Genomic DNA, 26,829 nt, shown 5'->3' on the forward strand with positions numbered 1-26,829 from the left:
CAGCACGATAAATGTCGTACAGCACGATAATGTGTACCGTGGTATCACCATAGACTAAACAACACAAGGGGAGTGTGTTTTATCTATGGTATCACCCAGCGAAGCCCACCAGCACGATAAATGTCGTACAGCACGATAATGTGTACCGTGGTATCACCATAGACTAAACAACACAAGGGGAGTGCGTTTTATCTATGGTATCACCCAGCGAAGCCCACCAGCACGATAAATGTCGTACAGCACGATAATGTGTACCGTGGTATCACCATAGACTAAACAACACAAGGGGAGTATGTTTTATCTATGGTATCACCTAGCGAAGCCCACCAGCACGATAAATGTCGTACAGCACGATAATGCGTACCGTGGTATCACCATAGATTAACCAACACAAGGGGAGTATGTTTTATCTATGGTATCACCCAGCGAAGCCCACCAGCACGATAAATGTCGTACAGCACGATAATGCGTACCGTGGTATCACCATAGATTAACCAACACAAGGGGAGTATGTTTTATCTATGGTATCACCCAGCGAAGCCCACCAGCACGATAAATGTCGTACAGCACGATAATGTGTACCGTGGTATCACCATAGATTAACCAACACAAGGGGAGTATGTTTTATCTTCGACTAATGGTTTTATCTATGGTATCACCCAGCGAAGCCCACCAGCACGATAAATGTCGTACAGCACGATAATGCGTACCGTGGTATCACCATAGATTAACCAACACAAGGGGAGTATGTTTTATCTTCGACTAATGGTTTTATCTATGGTATCACCCAGCGAAGCCCACCAGCACGATAAATGTCGTACAGCACGATAATGCGTACCGTGGTATCACCATAGATTAACCAACACAAGGGGAGTATGTTTTATCTTCGACTAATGGTTTTATCTATGGTATCACCCAGCGAAGCCCACCGGAACGACAAATGTACAGATGACACCACGATGATGTGAACCGTGGTATCACCGAGCGAAGCCCACCTTCACGATGATGTAGTACAGAACGAACGATGGTAATGTAATTTCGTAAAGAGATCTTGCGAATCAATTGTATTTAAACCTGTAGGTACGTGCGATATTTATTTAACTGTCCTCCATTTAGGATTTGTTATCTTAACCACACGTACATTTTTTGTTATTGGATCGTTATGTAAAATAGGAAAAACAATCTTTACTCCATAGGCGGATTGAAATATACTTAGACAAAAAATTTCATAAATGCGACCGGCTCTAAAAATATTGTGACGCAAACGCGCGGAAAATTAGTCAACATTGTAGTGTATGAATATGAGGAGTGAGTTGCTACAAAATATCCATCGCATCGCAATTCGCAATAAGTGAAACGCGAGTACATTTTTTTAGTTCTGTTGTGCTCGAGGCTCGAGGGCGAGGATATCCAAAAGATACGCCGCACGCTGCCTACTTGTGTTCTCACGAACTAACGACAACGACAACGAACAACGACATTACTACCATTGTGGGAACCACACTGGTGCTACTACCTAGCGGAAAATAGCGGGACTGCTTACTGCTACCACTGCTGTGCTGTCATCTGGTCCTGGTGGCAATCTCTACAACTAATTTTAGTGGCGGGAGAATCCAATTCCAATACTTACTTACTTTAATGAATCGTTAACTCCATTATATTCCGCCAACTTTCTTTTTAACAAGGGTGTAGAATCAGTGTGGGATTTTTTGCATGTAACAGGTTCTTTGAGCCATTGCTATTTCGTTCTAGTAATTTAATTAATAAATACATTCAATGTACATTATACATTGTATTATGTGTATTATGAATTGTACATTTATAGACATTTTGAAAGTTACATTCAGTTTTACTTTTTCGTATTATTTTTAAATTTTATTGTTAATTACAGTTCTTAACTATATTATAAAAGTAATTTATTGGAGTTTTGTATTCAGCAAATCGACCCCAAATATTTATTTTGTCAACTATATTTATTGTTGTCAACTATGAACTTTAAACTTTTTAAAGTTTACATTTATACGAAAATGGGGTTATATTACAGTTAGTTGGTGATGTTTTAGTGAATTCAAGTAAAACTAGGGAACCTTAGCAGCAATTACTGTTTTATAAGTTGTGTATACAAATTTAAAAGAAATGCAAACTTTTTTAAACATTTACTTTTTACATAGTACTTCCATTAGAAAATGACTGGATTTTTGACAGCCTGTGAGGCAGAGAAGGGGTAATTTTTGAAACTTCTGATAATAAATATCAGAACTTTGATCATCAAAATTGGTCCAAAATTAAGGTGTTAGCGAGCTCACAATAACCGCATTATTTGTAATAGTTTCTTGGATTACAAATATTTTGTGTGCTCGCTTTAATCTTGGAACAGTTTTTGTAATTTAAGTGTCAAATTAATGGACATTTTTTCAATAATTTATGAATATCGGTTATACAGGGTGTCCCGTAAGTAAACAGACAAACTGGAACCAAGAGGAAATGTTTCTATCGCTAAAAATAAAGAGAAAGTCAAGAAAAACATTTTTTTCCTAAATCTCTTCGTTAACGAGATATTTCACCATTATGTTTTTTCACATTAACATTTTTATCTTTAAACTTTTTCAACCGATCATTATCAAACTTGGTATGTATGTTAAGGTAATAATAGAGTCTTGTGTTAGAAAAAAAACTCATCTTGATTCATCATAAAATTTCAAAATATAGGTCATTTAAATTTGTTTAACTTAAATTACAAAAAATGGCTTATTTTATGAAAAAATGACAAGAACACTTTTATTTGGCATTTTAAATTTCCTATCAAACGATGCCAAGTTCAAAAAGATCAAATAAGAAATATCTGAAGTATTACGATTTTTAGTTGTAAAATGGGGAAAACCTGACTAGCTTAGCCTTTTTCTACCCCAACATTTTTTGAAGTATGTTGAAGAATGCAGTTCTTACGGATTTTGAAGTCACAAAGTGATGCTGGCAGCTAGTTTCTATTATTTTTAAATAAGTAATATATTTAATCATACTTCATACTAATATTATAAATTTATAATATAAGTGAAATTTTATGTGAAAGTTTGTGTGTTTGTTTGTATGTTTGATAAGGGTCACAGAGACCCTCCATAAAAAAAGAATACAATTTATGACGTGGCACTTACCTTGGAGGGGTGGTGGGGGTCATCTCATTTTTTTTAAAATTTAGAATAAATAACTTGTATGCCTTTGTATGGGCTTTTAAACAGTTTTTATACTATTTTAGATATGTAGGCCTACTACAACTTTCAGAATTTTTGAGATTTTTTAAACTGAATATTATCTGACAATTCCTAAAAACATAGCCTATATTGTAAGTTTTAGTAATTTTAAACTAGAATTTTCGATTTGCTAGCCTCTTTACTATCACTAAAATATTTGCTTTTAATTTTCAATCAGGCATGCTTATGTTAACGAACAATGCTTTGAAAACATTTTGCAGCTAAGGCTTTTAACTCCTAAACTTTTGTCTGGATTACTGGATTCCCCCCCTTTTTAATATCAAATTACTGGATTATAAATATGTTTTGCTAGACTGTCTTTAAACAACACATTTTGAAGTCTGGTGGTACAAATAATCCATGTCCTCTGGTGGTGTTTTTACTAGTGTGAAATGCAGTTTCTTCAGCAATAAGAGCAAATGATTTAATTAGAGTCGTATTTAAAGAACAAAACAGTCAATTTCGGAGGATGATGCAACTGCTTAAAGGTTTGAGTTGTGTAGATTTTTTTTAGAACAAGTAAACTTTTTTCGCAACTAATCCCTTTTTTAACTTGACTGAAAATACACATTTTCTTTTCGGCATTAGTAGGGTCTAGGAACGTTCAAGAATGACAAAAGAAGAAGCAAGACAATTATTTTAATGTAAGCGAGTAGGAGTGTAAACGTAAGTAGAAAGCGGACGAGGAGCTAGCTGTAGTTAGATATTCGCTGGTCTGGGCGGTGGTGAGCATAGACAGAGACAGCTGGGTTAATTTTACCAGTATTAAGCTTTAAACACAAAATTTGATTAAAAAGGAAACAAAACTTCTAAATATAATATATTATTACAGTGACACAAATAATATTTTTATTTAAGTTAGTTTCTAGTTTCTAATTTTATTCTCATCCTGGGCGTTTAAAGATTAGAGCCTACTATGCGTTCCCGAATAATTTTATTTATTTATTTTTTTAGTCTAAATCCCGGACATTTTAAGGTATTACCGAAAATCCCCCTGGACGTTTTTAGGTACCCAAAAAGAGAACGTGTCCGGGGAAATGAGAATGTCTGGGATCCCCTGTATGTTTGTTTGTTTGTTTAAGTTCAATCACACATTAACTACTGGACGGACTGGGCTGAAATTTGGCATGATGATAGCTCATATTCCCAATTAACATATAGGCCTATTCTTATCTCAAAAATACTTTCAGGCTGCGCCCCAGTGGCTCTGTACTTCCCCATGTTAACCTTATGAGTGTTCATATTTAAAAGTAATTAAAGAATTTAGTCAGCATTTTCAACTAAACAAGTTGGTTCTATGATATGCAATAGCATAGAAGTTTATAATTTAAGTTATATATATAATTTATAATTATTATAATTGAAGTTTAAAGTTATAAGGTTTACAAAAAGGGAGCAGCACTATTATTGCTATTTTTGTTGCATTTATAAAAATGGCTGATTTGAACTAAGCAGCAACAAAAAGCTGTGATACACAATGAGAACTGTCAAAGTAGGATTGTTTACTAGGATGTTTGTTTAGGCCTATGTGTTTAATTTAATGAATAATTTGTGATATTGTGCGAATGTTTGATAATTTATTTTTTATATTGTTTAGGTGCAGTGCTAGAACATTACGGCTATGGTAGATGTGTTATACTGTAACATACCGTAAATTAAAAGAAGCAAATTTTATTAAACTGTGTCCCCCCCATTGCAAACGCAAAGCTTGAGTATAACTGCAATAAGCATTTTATACTTATACGACAACCCTACGAAGAACGGGTACTCTGCTACTACAGTAATATGTTTGGCATACCGTACTTCTCAATAATAACCCAAAACAGTCATTAAGAGTTCTTAATTATAGGGCTAATAAATAATCATAACCATTTTCTTCTTCAGAAAATATTTTACAAATGCTCCAGATTCGCAAGATATTTAAAAGGGAATTATTTAGTTAGTAGTTGAAAACATATTGAATACATTTATGAAAGAATCCTCCGAATTCACTTTCTAGATAAGTTACACAAAATCTGCAACATTTTAGGTCAAGAGTATTCACAAAAAAGGATTTGTACAAATTTCAAGTATTTGAATATCAGGCTGGATTAGAATACCGTAGCCAACCATTCGAGTTTAACCACTTTCCAATTTCCACTTTTATTTTAGATAGTTAGCAAAAGTTATTTTAGCTTTTAAAAGGAAATATTGAACTTGCTAAAGAGCATGCCTCCCAAACGTCTCTGTAAAAAAATATTAAAGACAGACAAGACTTTTAGACTTGACAAAAAAATAGATGTGTATATTTATTGGACATTATTTACAATCATAATAATAATAAAACATGTGTTAGTTCAATTAAAATAAAGAAGGCAGGCATAAATTAAACATATTAAAGAACACAAATCAATGAGTCAATATGAAACATATTACATCTTTTCCCCTCCAACGGTAAGGACTGCAACTTTAGTCAGAGGCCGGCGATAAGTTCCTTTTGATGTTGTTATGTCTACTATTCGTACTTGGCCATCATGACCTGGGTAGACAGCCGAGATTCGGCCAAGGGGCCAAGTATTTCTTGGACAGTTTTCCTCAATTATTATTACAAGATCGTCAATCTTTGGTGGGTCCAATTTCTTGTGCCATTTGCACCGTCTTGAAAGGCATGGAAGGTACTCATGCACCCATCTCTTCCAGAAGCTGTCTAGGAGTGATCTAACACGAGCTAATTGTCGTTTACACAGTTGGTCTTCGTTTAGGTTAATTTTGTAAGCTTCTCTTAGAAAATGGTTTGGTGTGATTGGTTCGGGGTCATTGGGATCCAGAGAAACATGTGTGAGTGGGCGAGAATTTATTATAAATTCAACGCGAACCATGAATGTCTGAAGCTCTTCGTCTTTTGGGTACTGGCAGCGCATAACACTCCTTAATGCGGTCTTTACAGACCTAACAAGTCTTTCCCAGCAGCCTCCCATATGTGGTGCTCGCGGGCAAATGAAATTCCACTTTATCCCGTAGTTCACCACGTCTTTTTGGATCTTTTCATGTTTGAGTGACTTTACAGCGTTTCTAAGTTCCCTATCTGCAGCTACAAAGTTTGTGCCATTGTCGGAATATAGTTCTGAGGGAACTGGTCTTCGGCTGATGAATCGTTGAATCGCCATTATACAACTCTCTGTGTTAAGAGAATGAGCCGTTTCGATGTGAATTGCTCGAGTGGATAAACAGGTAAATAGGACACCATATCTTTTTTCATGTCTGCGGCCAACAGTAACTTCGATAGGTCCGAAATAATCCACTCCAGTGTAGAAGAATGGATGTTGCACTTTTGAGGTCCTTAACTGTGGTAGTGCAGCCATCTGAGGAGGATAAGGTTTGGCATTGTCTATGCTACACCTCATGCAGCTCCTTTGAACTTTCTTGGCGACTGATCGTACGTTTAAGATCCAGAACTGTTGTCTAGTCATATTGATAACAGTCTCGATGCCCTGATGGAAACATTTCTCGTGAAACATTTTTACGATTAGTTTAGCCGTATGACTTTTGCCGTCTAAAATGATAGGATGCTTTTGTTCTTCGCTTATTTCTGGTGAACTATGTTGTAATGGTTAAAATATTACGAGATCAGAAAGCGAGCGTTCAGACGATTTCAAATGTCCCGCGCAAGGTCATTAGTTCTCCGAGCGGCCACGTACTGCGCTAGCGTCGCGACCCCTATAAAAGCCGCGCAGGACAGGGGACAGTCGGACTTGAGTGCTGGGCGAATAGCTAGCAACATCTCCCTGGTAGGGCGAGGGCGGAATAGCCCGGTAATAACCAGTGGTGGAATAACCCTGGAAGCGTCGAATACTAGTACTAGGGTTAGGCTGAGGGCGGAATAGCTCTCGGGCCCGCGGATATAACGAGACGATAGGTCGAGGGCGGAATAGCCCGGTAAATAAGCCAGTGGTGAAATAACCCTGGTAGCGTCGAATACTAGGTGTTAGGCCGAGGGCGGAATAGCTCTCGGATCCGCGCATATACATCGCGAAACCGTAGGTCGAGGGCGGAATAGCCCGGTAATTAGCCAGTGGTGAAATAACTCTGGTGTCGTCGAATAGTAGGTGTTAGGCCAGGGCGAAATAGCTCGGTGGACCCGCGACAATCGAATCGGTTAATTGTAAGTATAATTGGTTTTAATTCCAAAAGTGAAACACGGTATATCCAGTAAGTAGAGGTTTTATTTTATTTTCGAAGTTAAGATTTTAGTTAATTACGACCAGTGTTTCACTCACGGAATTAACACCTAATTACTAATTTGTTTAAATTAGGGTCTAACCCGGGCAGTGATGAATGTGTCATTTACTGAAAGCTGATGCTTTAACGACCATATCTGAGCCCATATTTTAAAACTAAATACTATTATCATTACCACTAACCCTGGACTAACTCAATTAGATTAGCTATCCGAGGCCGACAGTACAATTTTGTCCCAGGACGAAATTGGACCGTCACAATATATTCTACTCGACATTCTTATTAGAGACTGATCAATGAAGGGATTTAAAGAGAATATTCTACTGGACTTTGGTAGCGGTTTGTTCTTCAGCAGTAAATTCTTTTCTTCATTGAAGCTTGCCTTTTGAGACATTGATATCAAGTTCTGTTCAGCTTTTTGAATTTCCTCTGGTTGAAGTTCTGGTATATTTCCAAAATCTACGTTGACCGTTTTCAGTTTCTTTTTGGTGGTGGTGGTAGTATGGGACCTTAGCATGCTAACAAATCTGTGTATCCATGCTAATACACGTGTCACTTTTTCCCAAGAAGAAAAGTTTTCAACTGTCAGAAGAGGAGGGGTTTCATCACTGTTCACAACTCCGACGAATTTCTTCTTTCTTTCTTCATTTTCCTTGACTTGTAGTGTGGACGGTTGTATTGGCCAGTCACTAGATTCTCGCATTAGAAATGAGGGTCCGTGAATCCATTCAGAATGCATGGCTGATGTAAACTTTTTGTTACTTCTAGTTGCAACATCTGCCGGATTCTGTTTTGATGGAACCCATCTCCATTCTTCAGGTTTAGACAAATCTTGAATTTCTCCAATTCTATTGGAAACATACTGTTTGAATTGTCTAGGGTCGGATTTCAGCCAGTGCAAAACTGTTACAGAATCTGACCAAAATATCTGACGAGAAATAGTTAAGTCAATGTCTTTTATGATGCTACAAGCTATTCTGCATCCAAGAACAGCAGCTTGGAGTTCTAGTCGGGGAATGGTTGTTTGTTTGAGTGGTGCTACTTTGGCACGTGCCATAACAAGCATGGTCTTGTAAGTACCTCTGGCACATCCATGGCGTAGATATGAAACTGCTGCATAGGCCTCTTCACTAGCATCAACAAACGTATGGAGTTCAACTTCTTCAATTGTTTTGACGTTAAAATAGCATCGAGGTATGGTGAAGCTCTGCAGACATTTTACTTCTTGTAGCCAGTCTTGCCATTTTTTACTAAGTTCTATCGAAAGAACTTCGTCCCACGTTATGTTTGTTCGCCAAATGTCCTGAACAAGCATTCTCCCTTTTATAGTAGTAGGTACAACTAATCCCAATGGATCAAAAATGGACATAGCTCCTCTTAAAACTTCTCGTTTGGTCGGATACCTTGTTTCAACTAACTGTACCTTTTCGGCGTTCCGGTGAAATGAAAAGTGGTCAGTTTCAGCATCCCACCACATTCCGAGGATACGTTCTGTAGGTAGACGACTTTCAGGTTGCAGTAGTTTTGTAGAGTTTGTCTTCAAATCTTCCGGTATTTCAAGTAAAATTTCTTTTGAATTTGACAACCAGTTACAGATTTTAAAACCTCCGGACTTGTGAATTTCTGTTATCTGTTGTATTCTAATTCTAGCTTCTTCTTCTGTATCAGTAGAGTCTAGTAGATCGTCCATGTATTCACTGCAGAGGATCGCTTTACTTGCTTCTGGGTAAATTTGTAGAAACCTCTTGGCGTTGCTGTTTACTACATACAAGGCAGTACTCGGGGAACACGTTGATCCAAATATCATTGCTTCCATGATATAGGTATCTGGTTTGTTGTTCGGATCTTCTCTCCATAGAAACCTTTGCGAATCGACATCTTCTTTTCTGATACGTACTTGATGAAACATTTCTTGTATGTCACCTGCGATCGCAAATTTTCTTAATCTGAATTTGAGAAGTACTGCTGGCAGAGGGTTCAAAAGGTCAGGACCACTAAGCAAACCATCATTGAATGACACACCATTCGCTTTAGCAGCTGCGTCAAATACTAACCTCAGTTTGTCAGGTTTGTTTGGATTTATTACCCCAAAATGAGGCAGATAATAAGTCCGGTCATTTATAACATTAGCTTCGTCATCACGTAGTTTTCTGATGTAACCTTTTTCTTCATAATCAGTGATCTTGGCTTTGTATTTGTTATGAAAGTTTTCGTCTCTTGCCATCTTCCTTTCAATACCCTTAAGCCTTTTCAGCGCATTTTCATAGCTCGGTGGATATTTAAAGTCTTCTGACTTCCATAGTAGGCCGGATTCATACCTATTCCCTACTTTTTTGGTCGTATCTTCTAAAATCTTGAGGGCTTTTTCGTCTTCAACTGATTTCACATTGTCATCTTCTACTAGGGACACGCCATAATTCTCGATTTCAAAAGAATGTTTGATAATATCATGAAGTTTTTCACTTTCAAAAGACGTTAAAGTGAATTGACTATCTACTCGCCCAATGTGTTCATGACATTTACCGTGCAATGTCCAGCCTAAACGGCTCCAAGACAAGACTGGAGAGTTGGGAGGACCTTCAATTATTTTCCTTGCTAGAATAAGGTCACAGTTGTCTTGACCTATAAGTATTGTAGGTTTCAAATTTGTTGACGGTAAAGGTTGAACAATTGACCGTAAGTGAGACCACTTCTTTTTCAGTTTGACAGTATCCACCATTTGTTTTGGTAAGTCCAATGGTGACTGGGTTCGTACATTGTTTAATGTAAATACTTCATCCTCATATAACCCTTTAATTTTAACTTTCACAGTCATGGATGTTGGGTCGAAATGTTGGGTTGCATTGGACCAGCATGTCGTGAGGGGTTCAATACTACCGTTGACGCCTAATTTATCAGCTGTAGCTGAATCCAACAAAGATACTGTTGACCCGTCATCTAAGAGTGCGTAAGTGTCGATCTGACAACTTGGGCCATATAATGTCACTGGACATACTCTTAGTAGAACACGGTTATTAACAACATGACTGCTAATAATTTCTTTATTTTGCGGTTCGCTGTCCTGTTTGGGAAACCTCTCAATTTTGTCAGTATGGAGGAGACGATGGTGAAACAACCTGCACCCATTTATCCCACAAACCTTTTTTACTTTACATTTTTGGAGCTGGTGACGTCGAAAGCAGAAGAAACATAGTTTCTTTTCGACAATCATTTTCCATCTCTGCGATACATCTGCCTTCCTGAAAACTCCACATCGTTCACTTTCGTGGCTGTCGAGACAAAACATACAGTTAAACTGTTTGTCTTCGGTAGAACTGGTATAAACCGGCTTTATGTCAGTTTTCTTCTGCCAGAGTTTCTCTTCTGTAGGACGAAAGTAAATACTCAGGATTGAGCATTGTTTTTCCAACCAAGTGGAAAACTCCTTCAAGTCGGGACTGCTTAGAGCATTATTACTTACATGTTCAGCCCACCTGTATTTTAAACTATAGGGAAGTTTGTTGAGACATTCATTTAGTAAGTAAGGATTTAATACATAATTTTCTAGATGTAATGACTCTGCTGTAGCAGTAAAATTCAAAATATTTGTCGAAAACTCAACAAGACTTGTAGTGTCGTCTTCCTTGACAGAAGGTAGCCTACGAGTCTTTTTTAACATTGACTCCAAAATGAGTTCTGGTCTACCAAAACGCATCTGTAAGGTCTTGATAATTGACTTAAGATTTTGACTTGAGACAAAAAGAGGCTTAACCATTCTAAATGCTTCTCCCTCTAGGCAATTCCTTACTCTTATGAAGTTGTCATCCTCACTAAAAAGATAGGCAGTTTTTTCATACGCCGAAAAAAATATCGGCCATTCATCAGGCTTGCCACTGAAGCTTGGAAGTTTTTGACTAAATGAAACAGGCTGTATAGCTTTTTGGAAGGTATCCGCAAGCTTTTGCACGGCTGAGGTCATGATGGCTGATAAGGACTTAAGAACTGTCGGTTCTTTTTCATTCAACCACCTTTCAACCTTGCTTTGCGGTTCTTCCTCATCATCAAGATTTATGCTAAGTCCTACCTTGGTTTCAGATCAATTACTAGGGCGGCTTGACTGTTGACTGCCACACACTGAAGCAGACTCAAGCTCAGCTCTCGCTGTCAGCAGTTGCTTCTGTCGTTCTAGTTCTCTAGCTTCCATTCGTCGTTGTCGCTCCATTTCTTCAACTTGTCGTTGTCGTTGTCGCTCCATTTCTTCAACTTGTCGTTGTCGCTCCATTTCTCTTTCCTCATGGGCTCTTTCCAATTTCTGTATTTCTTCCAGCTTCTTCAACTCCACTTCCATTAATCGTCGTCTACTAGAAGAAGTACTAGATTTGGCAGATACTGATGGTTGGTCATTACTTGGCTTTGGATTAACAGTTTTGTCGTTGTTATTCCCAATTGCTGGAGTATATCTGTCTGGAGGGTGTCTTTCCCTCTCTGATCTCCTTATTGACATGATAAAGTCGGGTTTCGGCACCAAATGTAAAAAAATATTAAAGACAGACAAGACTTTTAGACTTTACAAAAAAATAGATGTGTATATTTATTGGACATTATTTACAATCATAATAATAATAAAACATGTGTTAGTTCAATTAAAATAAAGAAGGCAGGCATAAATTAAACATATTAAAGAACACAAATCAATGAGTCAATATGAAACATATTACAGTCTCCAAACAGAATTCAAAAATAAAATATGTAAAAAAACACTTTAAAATATGGCCATTAATTTAAAACTAGGGGAATCTGTGTAATTTCCGACAGAAATAAGATTGCTCTTTCTTATTGTATGAATGGGTCCATACAGATTGTTCAGTAATCAATAACTGGTTAATAAAACAAACATTTAATAAATAAGTTAAAACTCACTGCTAACGAAGGCCTACTCATTGTCATTACAGTAGACTCCCTCTTATCCGGACTATTCGGGACCGAAGCCAGTCCGGATAACAGGTTTTCTGGTTAAACTAACGTCCCCAAAAACTTGTTATGTAACCCAAATATTTGACTTAAATTTAAGAGAGCAAATTTGAACACTGGTCTCAAATCTTGCCCACGAGAACAGTTGTTTCATTACAGCCCACTTCCTGCCGATCTAGTCTGGTTAAACCGATGTGCTGATAAGAATTGTCCGGTTAAAGAGATGTAATTTCCGCCGAGTGTAGTGATGTCCGGTTAAAAGGTGTCTGGATAAGAGGGAGTCTACTGTATAACCTATACAAATTCTAGCAACATCGAAATAGTAGCTTTGCCCGTGGGAGGGCACGGGGTTGGAAGTTTCAGCGTTGTTTTTGTAAATGCTTTTCTGTACATATTTTTAACTTGATATCTATTATTGGCTGACCTTGACTTAGTTATCTCAATAGATCACAGAAACATTGTGGTAATCCTCTTCCAATATAGAATACAAGACACACTGACATGAAAAATAACAAATTACGTTTTGTGACAGACTGCATTGGTCCCCATTTAACATTTATTATCTTTCAAAACCAAACCAATTATATTTTATATTCAAATACCTTTGTTGTTGTAGCCTGTAGTTCTTGAGTAGGTAAGATGATGTTTTTTGTTACTCTAAGGATTTCAACAGATTGTGTTACATCTTTTAGGGGTCTTCTTAAGTTATCTTCTGATCACTAACACTATAGTCTATACTGTATTTACAAGCATATTTACACCTGCACGGCCACTGGTATTGCAGACGTGTCGATCGGACAACGCGACCATTGACTTGCGACAGGGTCACAGCACAAGGTCTTTCTTCCTTAGTTTCACTTCTTGAACTAGGGGTGCTGTTCTTTTTTTGGGCTGTTCAACAGTTGAGGGTGGTTTGGACATACCTGGATTATGGATGGGTGGGTGCTTAGATTATGAAGTGTTGCCGGTTTGTCACTGTGTTTGCAGTTATGTAATTTTCAATGTCGTAAATTAATTTAAAAATTGTAGAGCAGGTGTAGTCTTCTTTTTTGTTTAGGAGGGTGTTCAATCTATTTGTATTTACATGATTGTATATTTGGTAGTTAATGGTTTAAACATATCAAAAATGGATTTTATTTTTAACCAGAAATGACTTTATGACAGTGTCAAAATTCTTTTAATCTTAAATAAAAAACTTTATTTTGTTACTTAAAAATACACACTTGTTCACATGAATGGTACTGCTACTTACAAGTTGTGTTTATATACAACATTACTCATAAATTGTATTTTTTTCACACTAAACTTAATTCTAAAAATAAAGATTAATGAAAACAAAAACATATAACCTCTCAAATAGCTTAGAGTAGTGGGCCTAATGGCAAAAAATATCATACCTACATCTTGTCTGAAATGTGTTTATCAGACTAATAACATGTAATATAGTATTACATACACATTACCTACAATATAAAGGGAGAGGTAATTTCTATCTGAATTGAAGTTTTACAGAAAGGTAGATCTTGCATCCCACCATCACATAAACCTGTTAATGGCCTTAAAATCTCCTTGGGCTACACCACAGAGCATAGAATAAATATAGAGTCGCCACTCCTATACCTACAGCTATAACAGTAGTGAAGCCGATTTCCGCCATCTTGGTAAGATAGTCGGGCACGGAACTTTGAAAACACGGCGTCATTACCACTGTGTTATTCTATGCTACTTTATGAATTAGATGAAGCTACCGCTCCGAGGATACATATAGAACTATCCCCCTTCGACATTGACCTAGGACTCTGCCCCGCAGGCTTTCAAAGTTCTGAGGTGAGAGTTTTAAAAGTATATATTGATTGGGGGGTTTCCATGGTAACAATATAATGGTTTAAATATAAATGCAGACCGGGCCAGCCGCCATTTCGGTACGAGAAGCCTGCTTCACTCCAGATGGCAAGTGCCGCCTCTATATTTATTCTATGCTCTGTGGGCTACACTCTGTTGTCAGCCAATGTTGTAAAAGTTTAATGATGATTTATCACCATAGAAATAATTATAAAAACCAACATCTGTAGGAAATTTCACTTTATTAATTGTGTAACCATAAAGAAGAACTGAGATTCCAAGTTAAAACCTTGAAGGACACAAGCTCGATTTTAGTAACTATTTACACCATTTGAGCGGGAAATGGCTCTAAAAATAAACCACAAATTAAAGAAAGATCAAATTAACCTGTTGTTTCAGTTCCGGTGACCTTTAAAGTGAATGGAGGACAAGCGATTATACCAGAAAACACCAGGAATTAAGAGTTGTATAAGGAAGCGGACATTGTGGGAGAGATAGAAAGCAGGAGACTTAGATGGACAGGACATGTACTTAAAAGAAACGAATCAAACCTGAAAAACAACTGTAGAAGTAAGAAGACCCTGGGGAAGATCAAGAACAAGATGGTGGGTCCAGCAAGATATGACAGTTTTGGAATTAAAGAAGGTGCTAAGGACAGAGACAGATGGAGGTGCTGTGTTGCTGAGGCAAGTATCGACTGTGGTATAAATAGCCATGGCAGTAAGTACCTAACCCTTATAGTCGGTTGCCAATGGTTTCTGATTTTTTATTTACTTACATTTTGGATACTGGTAAAAACTAGACCTCACCCTGGACAAGACATTGGGGCTTTTGATAGTAATGGGAATACATGTTGTATTGTAAGTATAACAATCCAATTAAAAGTCAATTTTAGTACATTTACATTAAGTTTGGTTTGAATTTATAAATCATTCAAAGAATTTGTTTGGAATTTTTAAACAAAGGAATAAAGTTTAGCTAACTTACCTGGAAATGTTATAGACTAACATAATAAATCTTAAAATTCCAAAGGAACATAAAGGTTATAATATAAATTTTAATTGCATAAGCCATGGGTCTGACTTAGGGGAGGTACGATTGAGGCATTAGTTCAAAATTCCTCCGTGAACAGCGCTGTAGTAGAGAGCATTTTGGCAATGAAGGTTTACTAATCGCAAAAATAGTTCTGTTCATAAAATAAAATTACAAATGCCTCAAATTCAATTTTATAATTTTTTTAAATTACTATCATAACCTAACCAAACTTGCTGATAATGAAATAATATAAAAAAAGTTTATTAATAGAAAAAATAATTCTGTTCATTAAATAAAACTGGAAATTGCTCAATTAAAATTTTATAATGACTTAATAATAAAATTAAACTGACATAACCGAACCAAACCAACCAAACTTGCTGATAATGAAAAAAATCTTAGTCAAAAAGTTAGTGCCGCCAGCGGGATTCAAACCCGGGACTCTCAGCATATCAGCCCGGCACGCTAACCACTAGACTACCGAGGCCGATGGCTGCAACCCGTATTGTTACGGTAATGGTGTTCCCTCAGCTAATGAGAAGCCCACAGCTGTCATCATAAGCTTGTAGCGTCAGCTGATGACGTTGTCATAGCAACGAATTATGATTTAGTCTGGTTTTTGTTTTTCTCAGGATTGTACACAAAATTTAACTCTCTTATTAAACTACTTTTCTTTTACTTATTTGGTTGTATTTCATTTGATATACACAAACAACAACGACCAAAATGGTGACCCCGACTACAACCGTTATCTAAAGACTTATTTTCTTTGAAGAGTTTAAATCTTTTGTGTTTCCTCCTTCGAACGATGTCATTAGAAGACCTGCAGACTCAACTCGCCGAACTTAGAACTGCGAATGAAGAACTGCGTCATCGGATTGGACAACCCAGCACTTCTCAAAACATGTCGGTCAACAGAGTAGCCGTCAAACTTCCGCCCTTTTGGCCTGAAAGACCAAGTCTGTGGTTCTGTCAAGTTGACTCGCAATTTCTTATATCTGGAATTACCAACGACGACACCAAGTTTCACTACGTGGTCTCGCAATTGGACACAGGAATTGCTGCTGAAGTCGAAGACATCATAACAAACCCTCCTCATGGCGACAAATACGGACATCTAAAAAAGAAACTGATTGAACGTCTCTCTGCATCTGAAGAGCAACGTGTGCGGCGGCTGCTGATTGAAGAGGACCTTGGTGACCGCAAGCCTTCCCAGTTTTTGAGGCATCTTAGGTCTCTTGCGGGCTCGACTCCCCTTCAAGACAACATGCTTCGTCAACTGTGGCTCAGACGACTCCCTCCTCATTCACAAACCATATTGACTACGCAACTTGAGCTCTCCTAGGACAAACTGGCAGAACTGGCTGATAAGATCATGGAGGTGGCTGACATTCCTTCAACACCTGGTATTTGTAATGTCTCTTCAGGTAACGCTTCTTTATTAAATGCAATAGAATCCCTCTCTAAACAAGTTCAAGCATTATCAGAAACCAGAGTATGAGATACACAGGTGAGACCTAGGGGTCGTTCCCAGTCTCGTGGTAGATCAGGAAACTAGCCTAATCCCTCTAAGAACTGGTGCTGGTACCATAGAAAATTCAAAAGCAATGCTACCAAATGTCTTTCTCCATGCTCTTTTCAGGAAAACCTCAGAAACAATTCGTAGAGGCCGCAACGGATTGTTTAAATGCTGGCGGCCGTCTCTTTGTGATGGACAGAAATTCACGAACTAGGTTCCTTATCGACACCGGGTCTGATGTGTCGTGTTATCCTAAACGCCTTATCAAATATAAACGTTTTCCTACTACCTATTCACTAAGTGCTGCCAATAACAGTGAAATAAAGACTTATGGTACCATGCCTCTCACCCTTAATTTAGGCCTTAGACGTAATTTCCCTTGGAGTCTAGTGGTAGCGGATGTTTCAATACCTATATTAGGTTCAGACTTCCTTTCACACTATCACTTATTACCCGATTGCAAGATGAAATGTTTGGTTGACAAGAAAACGGGATTGAATGCCGAGGGAATAGTTTCTAACAATTTGGTCGTATTTCATTTGATATACACAAACAACCACGACCAAAAGCTCATCTATACCTCCCCTGAGTAAATACCCATAAGCCATAAGCCACAAGGTTGTAGAAAGGACAAAAAAATGTATCCTGGAATCTGCATAAATATGTGGGACAAAAACTAGCAAGCATTCGAGCCAAGCATAGAGATATATTCACAGAAGAAGAAAAACTATTCATCTACCTTAATTCAAAATCGATCTTAAATGAAGCCATCCTCCACTAAAAGAACAATGACCTAGCAATAAACCCCACAAAAACTACAACTTTAAAATTTGGTAAGAAAAAAGACAGTCTTCCCTCAATTAGAGGATGCAGCAATAGAAACCCACACAAAAATTCTCGCTGTTATCCTTGATAACAAACTTACATGGACAGAGCACATCAACCACCTGAGCAAAAAGATCAGTGCCAGGATATATGTTGTCCGAAGAATGAACCACATCGGCGGACTCTCTGTGGCCAAAACAGCTTACTTTGCCCTGGTAGAGTCACATCTTAGATATGGCTTGACAGTGTGGGGAGGAAATATTAATCAAATCCTTGTTCTTCAAAAGAAACAGCCCTCGCCAACCTTGTCCCACTTTACAGGGTGAGTTTAAAATCCCTTTCCCCCTACTTTTTCTTTAAACAGTATAAGTTAGTTTAAACTCCGCACATCTTTGTTAGACCTAAATATTTTGTTTTTCATGGAGTCATTGACTCTCCACCTCCAATGGGGAGGTCCACGAGGAGTAAGCAGAGATTTTCAAATGTAAGCATATGTTGACATGTACATCAAACTAAAGCCACCTTGCGAGTCGGTGGCTCAGTCGGTAGCGTCGCGGACTTCGGGCCCAAGGCAGCGATGTCGTGGGTTCATATCCTGGTCACTGCCACTAAAATTTATCAGTACAGTTCACCTTTGTACTGTACCGGCTCACTCCTTGCTTTGCTGTAAACGATCCACGCACGGGCGCTTAGTCTATGTGGACGGGCAAATGCAAGGTTAAAAGAGGCTGCCAATCTCTTTAAAAAAAGGTCTTGATGAACTAAAAAAAAACAATGCCGCAAACTGGACCTCAAATGGACAATCGAGTAAAAAATTACAGCTGTTCAAAGATTCATTGAATTTGCATTGCTATTATTTTAGTATTGCTATTACCGGTATAGGCTACCATCTTAAAAGACGGAAGAAAATCCTTCACGTCAGTATTGGTCGATAAAGATTCAAAATGGCAGATTCAACAAATCTTGGAACGGCTGCCATTTTTTACTTGGTTGTCCAGTTGAGGTCCGGTTTGCGGAATTGTATTCTACTAACAGAGACCATTAATTTGATGTACCTACATGTCAATCTATGTTTACATTTAAGCATCTTTGCTTACCCCTCATGGACCGTCCTCCCCCATTGGAGGTGGAGAGTCAATGAACCCATAAAAAAGATATTCAGGTCTAACAAAGATGTGCAGAGTTTAAAAATTCTAACTTATACTGTTAAAAAAAAAGTAGGGGGAAGGGACTTTAAACTCACCCTGTAGACTTGCAGACCAGCCTACGAATCCTCACAGTAGTCCACTTGAAACCATATATATATATAGTATGTGGATGAAATAAATCCCTCAAGAAACCGAGACCTGCACCATTACAATACTCGTAATGGCTCCAAATTTGTCCTACCAGTTCACTGAACCACTCTCAGGGAGAAAAAAAACCTTCCTACGCCGGCTGCAAACTGAGGAACCATCTACCTGAATACCTGAGAGACCTAACTGGCAACAAGCCACACCAGGAGTTAAAAAGTGGCTTATAGCACGACCCTTCTACTCACTAAAGGAATTTTACAAACATTTTGTAAATTAAAATGTACTTAATTAACTCATGACAATTGTAATTCTTGATGAATGCACAATAAAGAATATTGTATTTTATTCTAGAATAAGAATCCTTTTTAGTCATTAGACACAGAAGTGTAATAGATATTGTCAAAGCTTAAAAAAAATAAAATAATAGGAGTTGTGGACATTACCACAGTCAATCTTATTTAGCATCCCAATAAAACTTACAGTAGATATAGACATAGACATATTTTATTTGCACATAACATTCTTTACATGTTTTGGTACACACAGAATAGGTGCACTGTCAGAGCTAAATTATCAGAATATAAAATAAACGGTATCAGCATTCTGACACATACTTTCTCCCATAAGTTTGTCAACAACCTTTATCATATTGTGTAAGCGGTGAGAGTAAATATACGGAAATGGTATTTGTAAAATTTTGTTCAGAATTTAAAGGACTAGGCTATAACATACTAAATTTTTATCAAAATCGTTCGGGCCATTTTTGGGAAAATCTGATTTTTCTGTTATTTTTTGGTGGTTTTATGGGAAAATGACATAATTTACAGTAACTTTTGAACCGTTATTTTTACAGAAATGGGATTTGTACAATTTTGTTTGGAATATAAAGGACTATAACATACTAAATTTTTATCAAAATCGTTTGGGCCATTTTTGGGAAAATCCTATTTTTTGTTATTTTATGGGGTTTTATGGGAAAATCCCCATTAAAAATAAAAATTTCAAAAATAAAAAACTATTAAAATTGTAAGGACCATAACATACAGTACTATGTTAAATCAAAACCGGATTTTTTTCTAAAATCCTATTTTTTGTTATTTTATGGGAAAATAACATATTTGACCATAACTTTTGAACAGTAATTTTTACAGAAATGGGATTTGTACCATTTTATTCAGAATTTAAAGGGCTACAACGTACTAAATTTTTATCAAAATCGTTCGGGCCATTTTTGAGAAAATTCAATTTTTCTGTTATTTTATGGGAAAATCCCCATTAAAAATTAAAATTTCAAAAAAATTAAAAAAAAAAAAAACGCCTGGAGATACCATGGATTAGAACCTACATACCAAATTTCATTTTTGTAGCCCGGGCATATACACTTCCACCGGTAATAATTTTTACCGCCGAGTTTATTATAAGTTTATTTATAAGTTATCTGAGTTTTTTCATTATTCGAGGTAGTCTCGGTCCCGTTTCGCTCGGATAATCGGACTTCTACTGTACTGAGCCACTAAAAAAAATCACGATTGCCGATCCGGACTACCGGGAGTCCGGACAAGGCCGATCCGGATGAGCGAGAGTCTACTGTAGCTTATAGTGGTAGTTTGGAAATAAAAACCAACTTCATCCAGTTAAATAGTGTGTGTACGAGCATTTTCTGAATCTGAAACCATGAAGAACTCATTCCGTTAAGCATGTGCCTGTGTGCGGGCTTGGCTTCCAGCGGCCACTATGGCCACCTCCGTTTAAATGCAAGTGCCATTCCTGGCGCCGAAAATCTGAATCGGCGAGCACTCTGGTACTACCTTTATTTTTCGTTTAAAATACATTGATATTTTTTCCCCCAACATGTGGTTTGGATTAATTGGAGATTCCGATTAGAGGGCCTCTGGTGTGAATAGAATTGCTGCTGAAATTGAATATTACTTCACTATGTTTCCTTTTTTGAATAAATTCCAGACTTATTAGCTTAAATCGTTGTTTAAAAACTTTTCATACCAGGATCAAAGCAACATCATGATTGTCCCCTGCTATTTCGGCAACGTATTATATAACAATTTCTCATGATCATTGCAACATGATGATCCCCTTTGATTGTGGCGACAGCTTGATTATTTTTACGATTGCAATAAATCTGCGAGATTTCTATTCTCAAAAAAATTCTCTAAATGATTTAAATCCCAGCAAAAAAAAAATTGGAACAGAAATGTCCTGAAAAATAGACTCACTAAAGTAAATCCCAGAAAAAAAAAAATTGGAACAGAAATGTCCTGAAGAATAGACGTCTATTATTTCCTCACTAGTAGTGTATCCACCAGACCCTTGTAAAGCCTCGTTCTCGCATGGTTCATCAACTTTCCTTGTGACCATGATCAGTGTCTTGTATTATTGATACATGTCATGAGAACAGCTGTGGTGCGTCAAGGCCCGATCCGCTCCCGCTCAAAATCGGTAAACTAATAAAACATTAGGACTGGTTCACCTGGGGTTCTGGTTCATTTATTCATTTATTCATGTAAATTGTCACAAATTACACCATATACAGAGGAGTTTCCTCAATGGTAGATGACATGTCAAAAATATGATACAAAAATGTTAAAAACTAAATTAATGTAACTTAAACATAATGAGAAAACAAACTCTCCACATGAACCATTTTACAAACCACTATTACTATATAAAATGAAATCCTCTACTGAATAAAACATATGGCTCTTTAGATAGTTAACAAGTTTTCTTTTAAATGCTTTGGCAGAAGATTCATTGCGTATATGAGAAGAAATCTCACCAGTCTTTAAGCCGAGTGCTGAGAGTGTATTTGATAAGTTGTGTTTTTGAGTGTTTTTAATGTGTACTAGGTGAACCCGTGCGAATTCGCACGAATAATAAATTAGGATATTATAGCAACGTCGTTAGAAGTTGCGTCGTTGTATCGACGTTGGTCTTGAGCTCGATCGTTGGCTATATGCATTCCAAGTTCTTTTTGCTGTTCAGTAGGAGTATTTTGCACGACAGAGCTCATCATGCTGAAAACTTGCGCGTATGGATCAATATCAACCAAATGTTGTGTCAAAATGTGCATGAGTTCAGTGCTGCAAGAGCCATTAGCTTTGTTTAGAATTCTTTCTTGAACAGCGGTTTCGACGTCGTAGATATAAATTTGGGCATATGTGGGATGCTCCCCTTCTGACAGTTGAAAGGTGCCAATTGAGTGATAAATTGTGTCGTGCACCTTATACATGAAAGGCCCTCCACCGTTATGTTCTTTAATTTTAGCTCGAGTATGTTCTTTAATTTTAGCTCGAGTGGTGACCATTGCGAGCGCAGAGTTGTATGATCTAATGTTCTCTTTGTAGTTTCTGCTCAAATGATTTGCTCCATTAAGTAGGCTCTGGATATAATAGCTTTCTTGGTATGGTGGTAGATTCACTTTTCCTTTATCGCAGCAGGATGAAAATCCTTCGCCTCGTCCTCTTTGTTCTTCTTTAAAATGTAACGCACCACATTTCTGACATTTTTATGCCATCTCGCCAAGTGAATGCAGCTGAATTCTCGTATTTGTCAGTGTAATTTTGTAAGTACACGTTGCCACTAACTGTTCCAGCTCCTCGTCTGGGTCCTTACGTTTTGCATTGCTTGCGTATGTTGACTCACCGTGTCCGACCGGCAATATTTCTTTGTCGTCGGGTCCTTGGCATGTTTAAACGAAAATAAAATGTAAAACTTTTCTCCCGTCGTGTCCTATAGGTAACATTCCTTTGCCGTGTTTCTAATTATTAAAAAAAAAAACATGCAAACTGTTTACATTTCAAAACCAAACAAAACAGCTGGGATTTTTTAAACTTATAGGCTATATTGACATCTGTTTCAGAATATAATAACATTCAAATCAATCACAATGTTATCCTTATGGAAGGAACTTTGAGGGCAGCCCACGCCCTTAAAAAGATATATTTCGAAAATCTAATGCCAGTTTGCACATCTATACATCTAGACGAACATTTTGGTATATAATATGTGGGGTTAAATATTAAAACAAAAAAGCCTTATTGTTCACAAAGTTTCATGTCGCGTATTAAATATATAGATAAGAATAAAATGGGGTGGAATAATAAAGTTGAAAAGGAGTTTATGGATGTGATGGAGTATATGGAGTTTTTAATATAAATCGGACAGGAAGCTATAATTTGTAATCCACAACACAAAGATCATAAAGACAGGATCAAAGTGTACGATGCGTGGAAACAAATTCAATTGGGTTTCAGCATTGAAACTTCCCTTGTAGTACGTGTATCATAATCTGTGTTGCTTTTGCACTTACATTACTAACAATAAAAATGCCTCAATGGCTCAACTTTTTTCTCCAAACTTGTCAGTGGCTTTTGAAATCTATAAGCCAACACACATCGTGAGAACAGTAAGGTTTGTGAATTCTCTGACGACTCAAAATCCGTTGACTGATCAAGGTTAGCGGACTCCACCTGCCTAAAGTTGAGAGAACGAGGGTTTAGATAGGTGGCTAACCCCTCAAGCTTAGAGTTTAGCTTAGAGTGTATGAAAGAGTTAAATCCAGTTCTATCATTGGACATACCTAGCACTCTGATAAGTTGCCGAGGGTGTTGATCCAATGGCAGCGTTTCCCACTCCCACGGCAAGACCCTCGGGTATGTTGTGGACTGTGATGGCTACAATGAGCAGCAACAGTCTCTTCCACTGTGTGCGGGGGTCTGTGGTGGGGGCTGTACATGGTGGGGGTGACGCAGGAGCTGTGTACTGGGCCCTGCGTCGGGTCCCAGAGAACGGGTCCTCATAGAAACCTGCAGAAAGGTATTGTATTATTGCTTTCTAGTACACAACATTCTTTGAATGAACAAATAACTGATTTTTACTGTTAAAGTACATTATTCCCTTAACTAAAGTAAGTTATAACTTTCAAATAAGTTATTCGACTTGAGAATAACACTTTTAAAAACCATTTAATGGGTAAAAAAACAGGTGCATAAAACATAAACTGACTCTAAACCTTTAATATAAATGATTCAATCCTGTATGGTGTTCTTTTTACAATTATAAGACACTGAAATATAAAATATTTTATGATCATAAAAGATTAGAGCTCACCAAAAGAAAACCACCTTAAAACATCTAACAGTAATTATTGTTTCTTGCCCATGCTAAACCTAAATATGAAAATTCTGCTGATATCTAACTATTTCAAATAGGCCCAGTTTTTCTGTTACTAAAACAAGATTTACCCTCCACTGTTGTTGTGTCTATTGGTCTCTCATCATCATTGGGGTATGACTGATAACCATCCATCTTCTTGTTGTATCCATTGGTTCCGTAAGCTGTAACATAGCAAAAATGTGTAAGCCTTATTCATTTTCTTTGCCTCCAGAATTGCTGGATTAGTAAACAAGCATGTGTACTGTCTGAAAGCAATTTACAGAAGTTAGGAATGTAACAGAGAGGGAATGGAGTAGGGTTCAGGCAGGGAAAATGAAGTTTGTAAGATGTATTAAATGGAAAACAAGATTGGATGTAAACGAAGAGTTGAGAAGAGGAATAGTTGAAGAAAGTTTGAGAGAACGAGTAGAGAAATCGATATTGAGATGGTTTGGCCACTTAAGAATGGAAAATTATAGAATCCCCAGAAAATAGAGCGAGCTTCACATGAACAGAAGAGGACCAAGAGAAAGACCTACAAGAAGGTGGATTGACAAGGTGTGGAAGTAAGAGGAGTGCAATGGCAGTATGTGGAGAAAGAGGAATTGTAGAGGGACATAAGAAGATGGAGAGACCTAGTGAATAACCAGACCCGGAGATAACCAGAACGGGAGAGGATATCTATGTATGTACTACTACTATCAGTCCAAGCAACTCCTTTATCGGTACATTGACAGTGTATACATTTTGCGTTGTATAAACCCATCATCAGGTCTACAGAAACATCCTCTTTGCACATTCGACATTTTTGAATAAACCACACATACATAAAAAGTTATATTATAAAATTGAACTTTTTAAAACACGTGTAAACTTTATGTTACTAAGCTGGCTAGCGATAATACTCCTAAAATTTACATGGTTTTTACAAAAGTTTGATTTTAAATTAAAAGTTTTTTTTGTATGTGTGGTCTATTCAAAAATGGTGAATCTGCAAAAAGTTTCATGTTTCTGTAGACCTGAGATGATGGTGGGTTTATGCAACCTGAAATGTATACATTGTCAATGCATCAGAAAAGGAATTGCTCGGGACTGAATAAGGTACGTAACCTTGATTACTCATAAACCTTAAGTTAATAATATAACAATAAGCCTGCACCACCCTCTGAAAATTTTATGTGAATCCCTCATGAATCTACAAAAACACTAATGTTAAACAAATTAGAATTAACACAATAGCTGCATGAAGAATATTTCTCGCCCAATTTGATTACAGTGTCACAACTCAAAGAGACTGTCAACCTACCTACTTGAAGGAGTTGACAAACTAGCAATAAGAAAGGGTATTTTTGTCTCCCAACTAATTTTTTTTTTACTTCTTTACCCTTGTGAGATTAGAAAAAAATTTCCACTATTCAAATCAGCTTAAAAGTGGTTAATTTTATTAGTACACATACCAGATGCAGTATATTATGTTATCGCCCATGTTATTAGTTGAGGGCTATTCAGAAAGTAAGGAACATTTCCGTCTGGCGTCTAAATGCACAAGCTGGTCGCACACTTTCTAGAACAGGCATGTTTACCTCTTCAATGAATTTCATGCCGTAACAGCGGAAGTATCATTGATCTGCCTGTTGTTGCAATATTTAAGTTTAAAATAAGTGCTGCAAGTGAAAATCCCCCCCCCCCCCCACCCCAGTATGGATTAAGTTCTTTGTTGACAATTGACTTAAAACCTACAGAAATTAATTAAAAAGGGTGTGAAGCGTACTGACAGTGTAGTAAATAGAGATAAAGTTCTGCCCGAAATGGTGCATTCAGTTTCTAAATGGCCGAACCTAAGTTAAGTTGGATGTTCCAAATATTTTTTTGCATGACAATGCCCGACCTCACATAGCACAACGATCTCCTTTAATCATTCAAATGGGAGATTTTCCTTATCCACCCACCCTACAGTCCAGACCTTTGAATACTTGGTTAGCAGAAACCTCTGTGCTAAGGTTATTTTTTATTCCGGGTGAGGGTCTAATGTAAACTATCCTCTATAATACTTTTAATACTATTTCTTTGAAATGGTGACCATACAAGGTAGGTATTTTAAGCCAAGTATGAATGGAGATGAGTGTAGGATGAGTGGCGCGATCTTGTAGTCTTGTTACTAAGGCCAACATATTCCTCAGACACAGCTGTTAATTAATAGCCCATACAGCTAATGGCAACTAAGGGACCTACAGTTTATAATGGAATCTGAACCACATTTTTGCCTTGGTATTAACGAATTGGTCTAATTATCAGGATAGCACTGCGCATAGTTGTAGTGCTCACTAGTCCGGACGTTAATCCACATCAGGGAGTATTGCATCCACAGTTACAGTACATGCCTATAAAAATTCACAATTCGTGACCTCCCAGTAGCTGGATTACAAGACGACGCCACTAGGCCTATATATTGAACCTGTTAGATTAAAAATAATGCAATCAATCCCATTTATGAAATGAAACGGAATCCTTTTATTTTTAAGGATGCATGAACTAGTAGGACACGACAGAAACAATCACGATAGTAAAATGTTTCCAAAATCAAATGTTTTCATTTAGTGAACAGATTATTTTCACTGATGATTTCTAAGTGTTTGTTATCTCATGTTAATGTGTAGAAGTTGTGATAACTAGTGTAGTATTACTATCACATTATTATAGGCCTACATTAGCAAAGATAATGTTTGTT

The 26,829-nt window shown here is 37.2% G+C and overlaps 1 protein-coding gene across 1 annotated transcript in view; it reads right to left on the reverse strand.

Annotated features, from left to right (window-relative positions):
• Window positions 1-26,829, reverse strand: part of LOC129003227 (zinc transporter ZIP11-like) — a 76,511-nt gene that overhangs the window by 40,454 nt on the left and 9,228 nt on the right. The window contains exons 3-4 of the mRNA XM_054431520.1: window positions 24,191-24,283; window positions 23,527-23,752 (exon numbers count right to left, since the gene is read on the reverse strand). Coding sequence (XP_054287495.1) covers window positions 23,527-23,752; window positions 24,191-24,283 — 319 coding nt within the window. The remainder of the gene's footprint in view (window positions 1-23,526; window positions 23,753-24,190; window positions 24,284-26,829) is intronic.

This window comes from Macrosteles quadrilineatus, unplaced genomic scaffold, assembly GCF_028750875.1.
Source record: "Macrosteles quadrilineatus isolate MER2022 unplaced genomic scaffold, UCM_ALF_1.0 Scaffold_9__3_contigs__length_116548681, whole genome shotgun sequence".
Lineage (NCBI taxonomy): Eukaryota > Metazoa > Arthropoda > Insecta > Hemiptera > Cicadellidae > Macrosteles > Macrosteles quadrilineatus.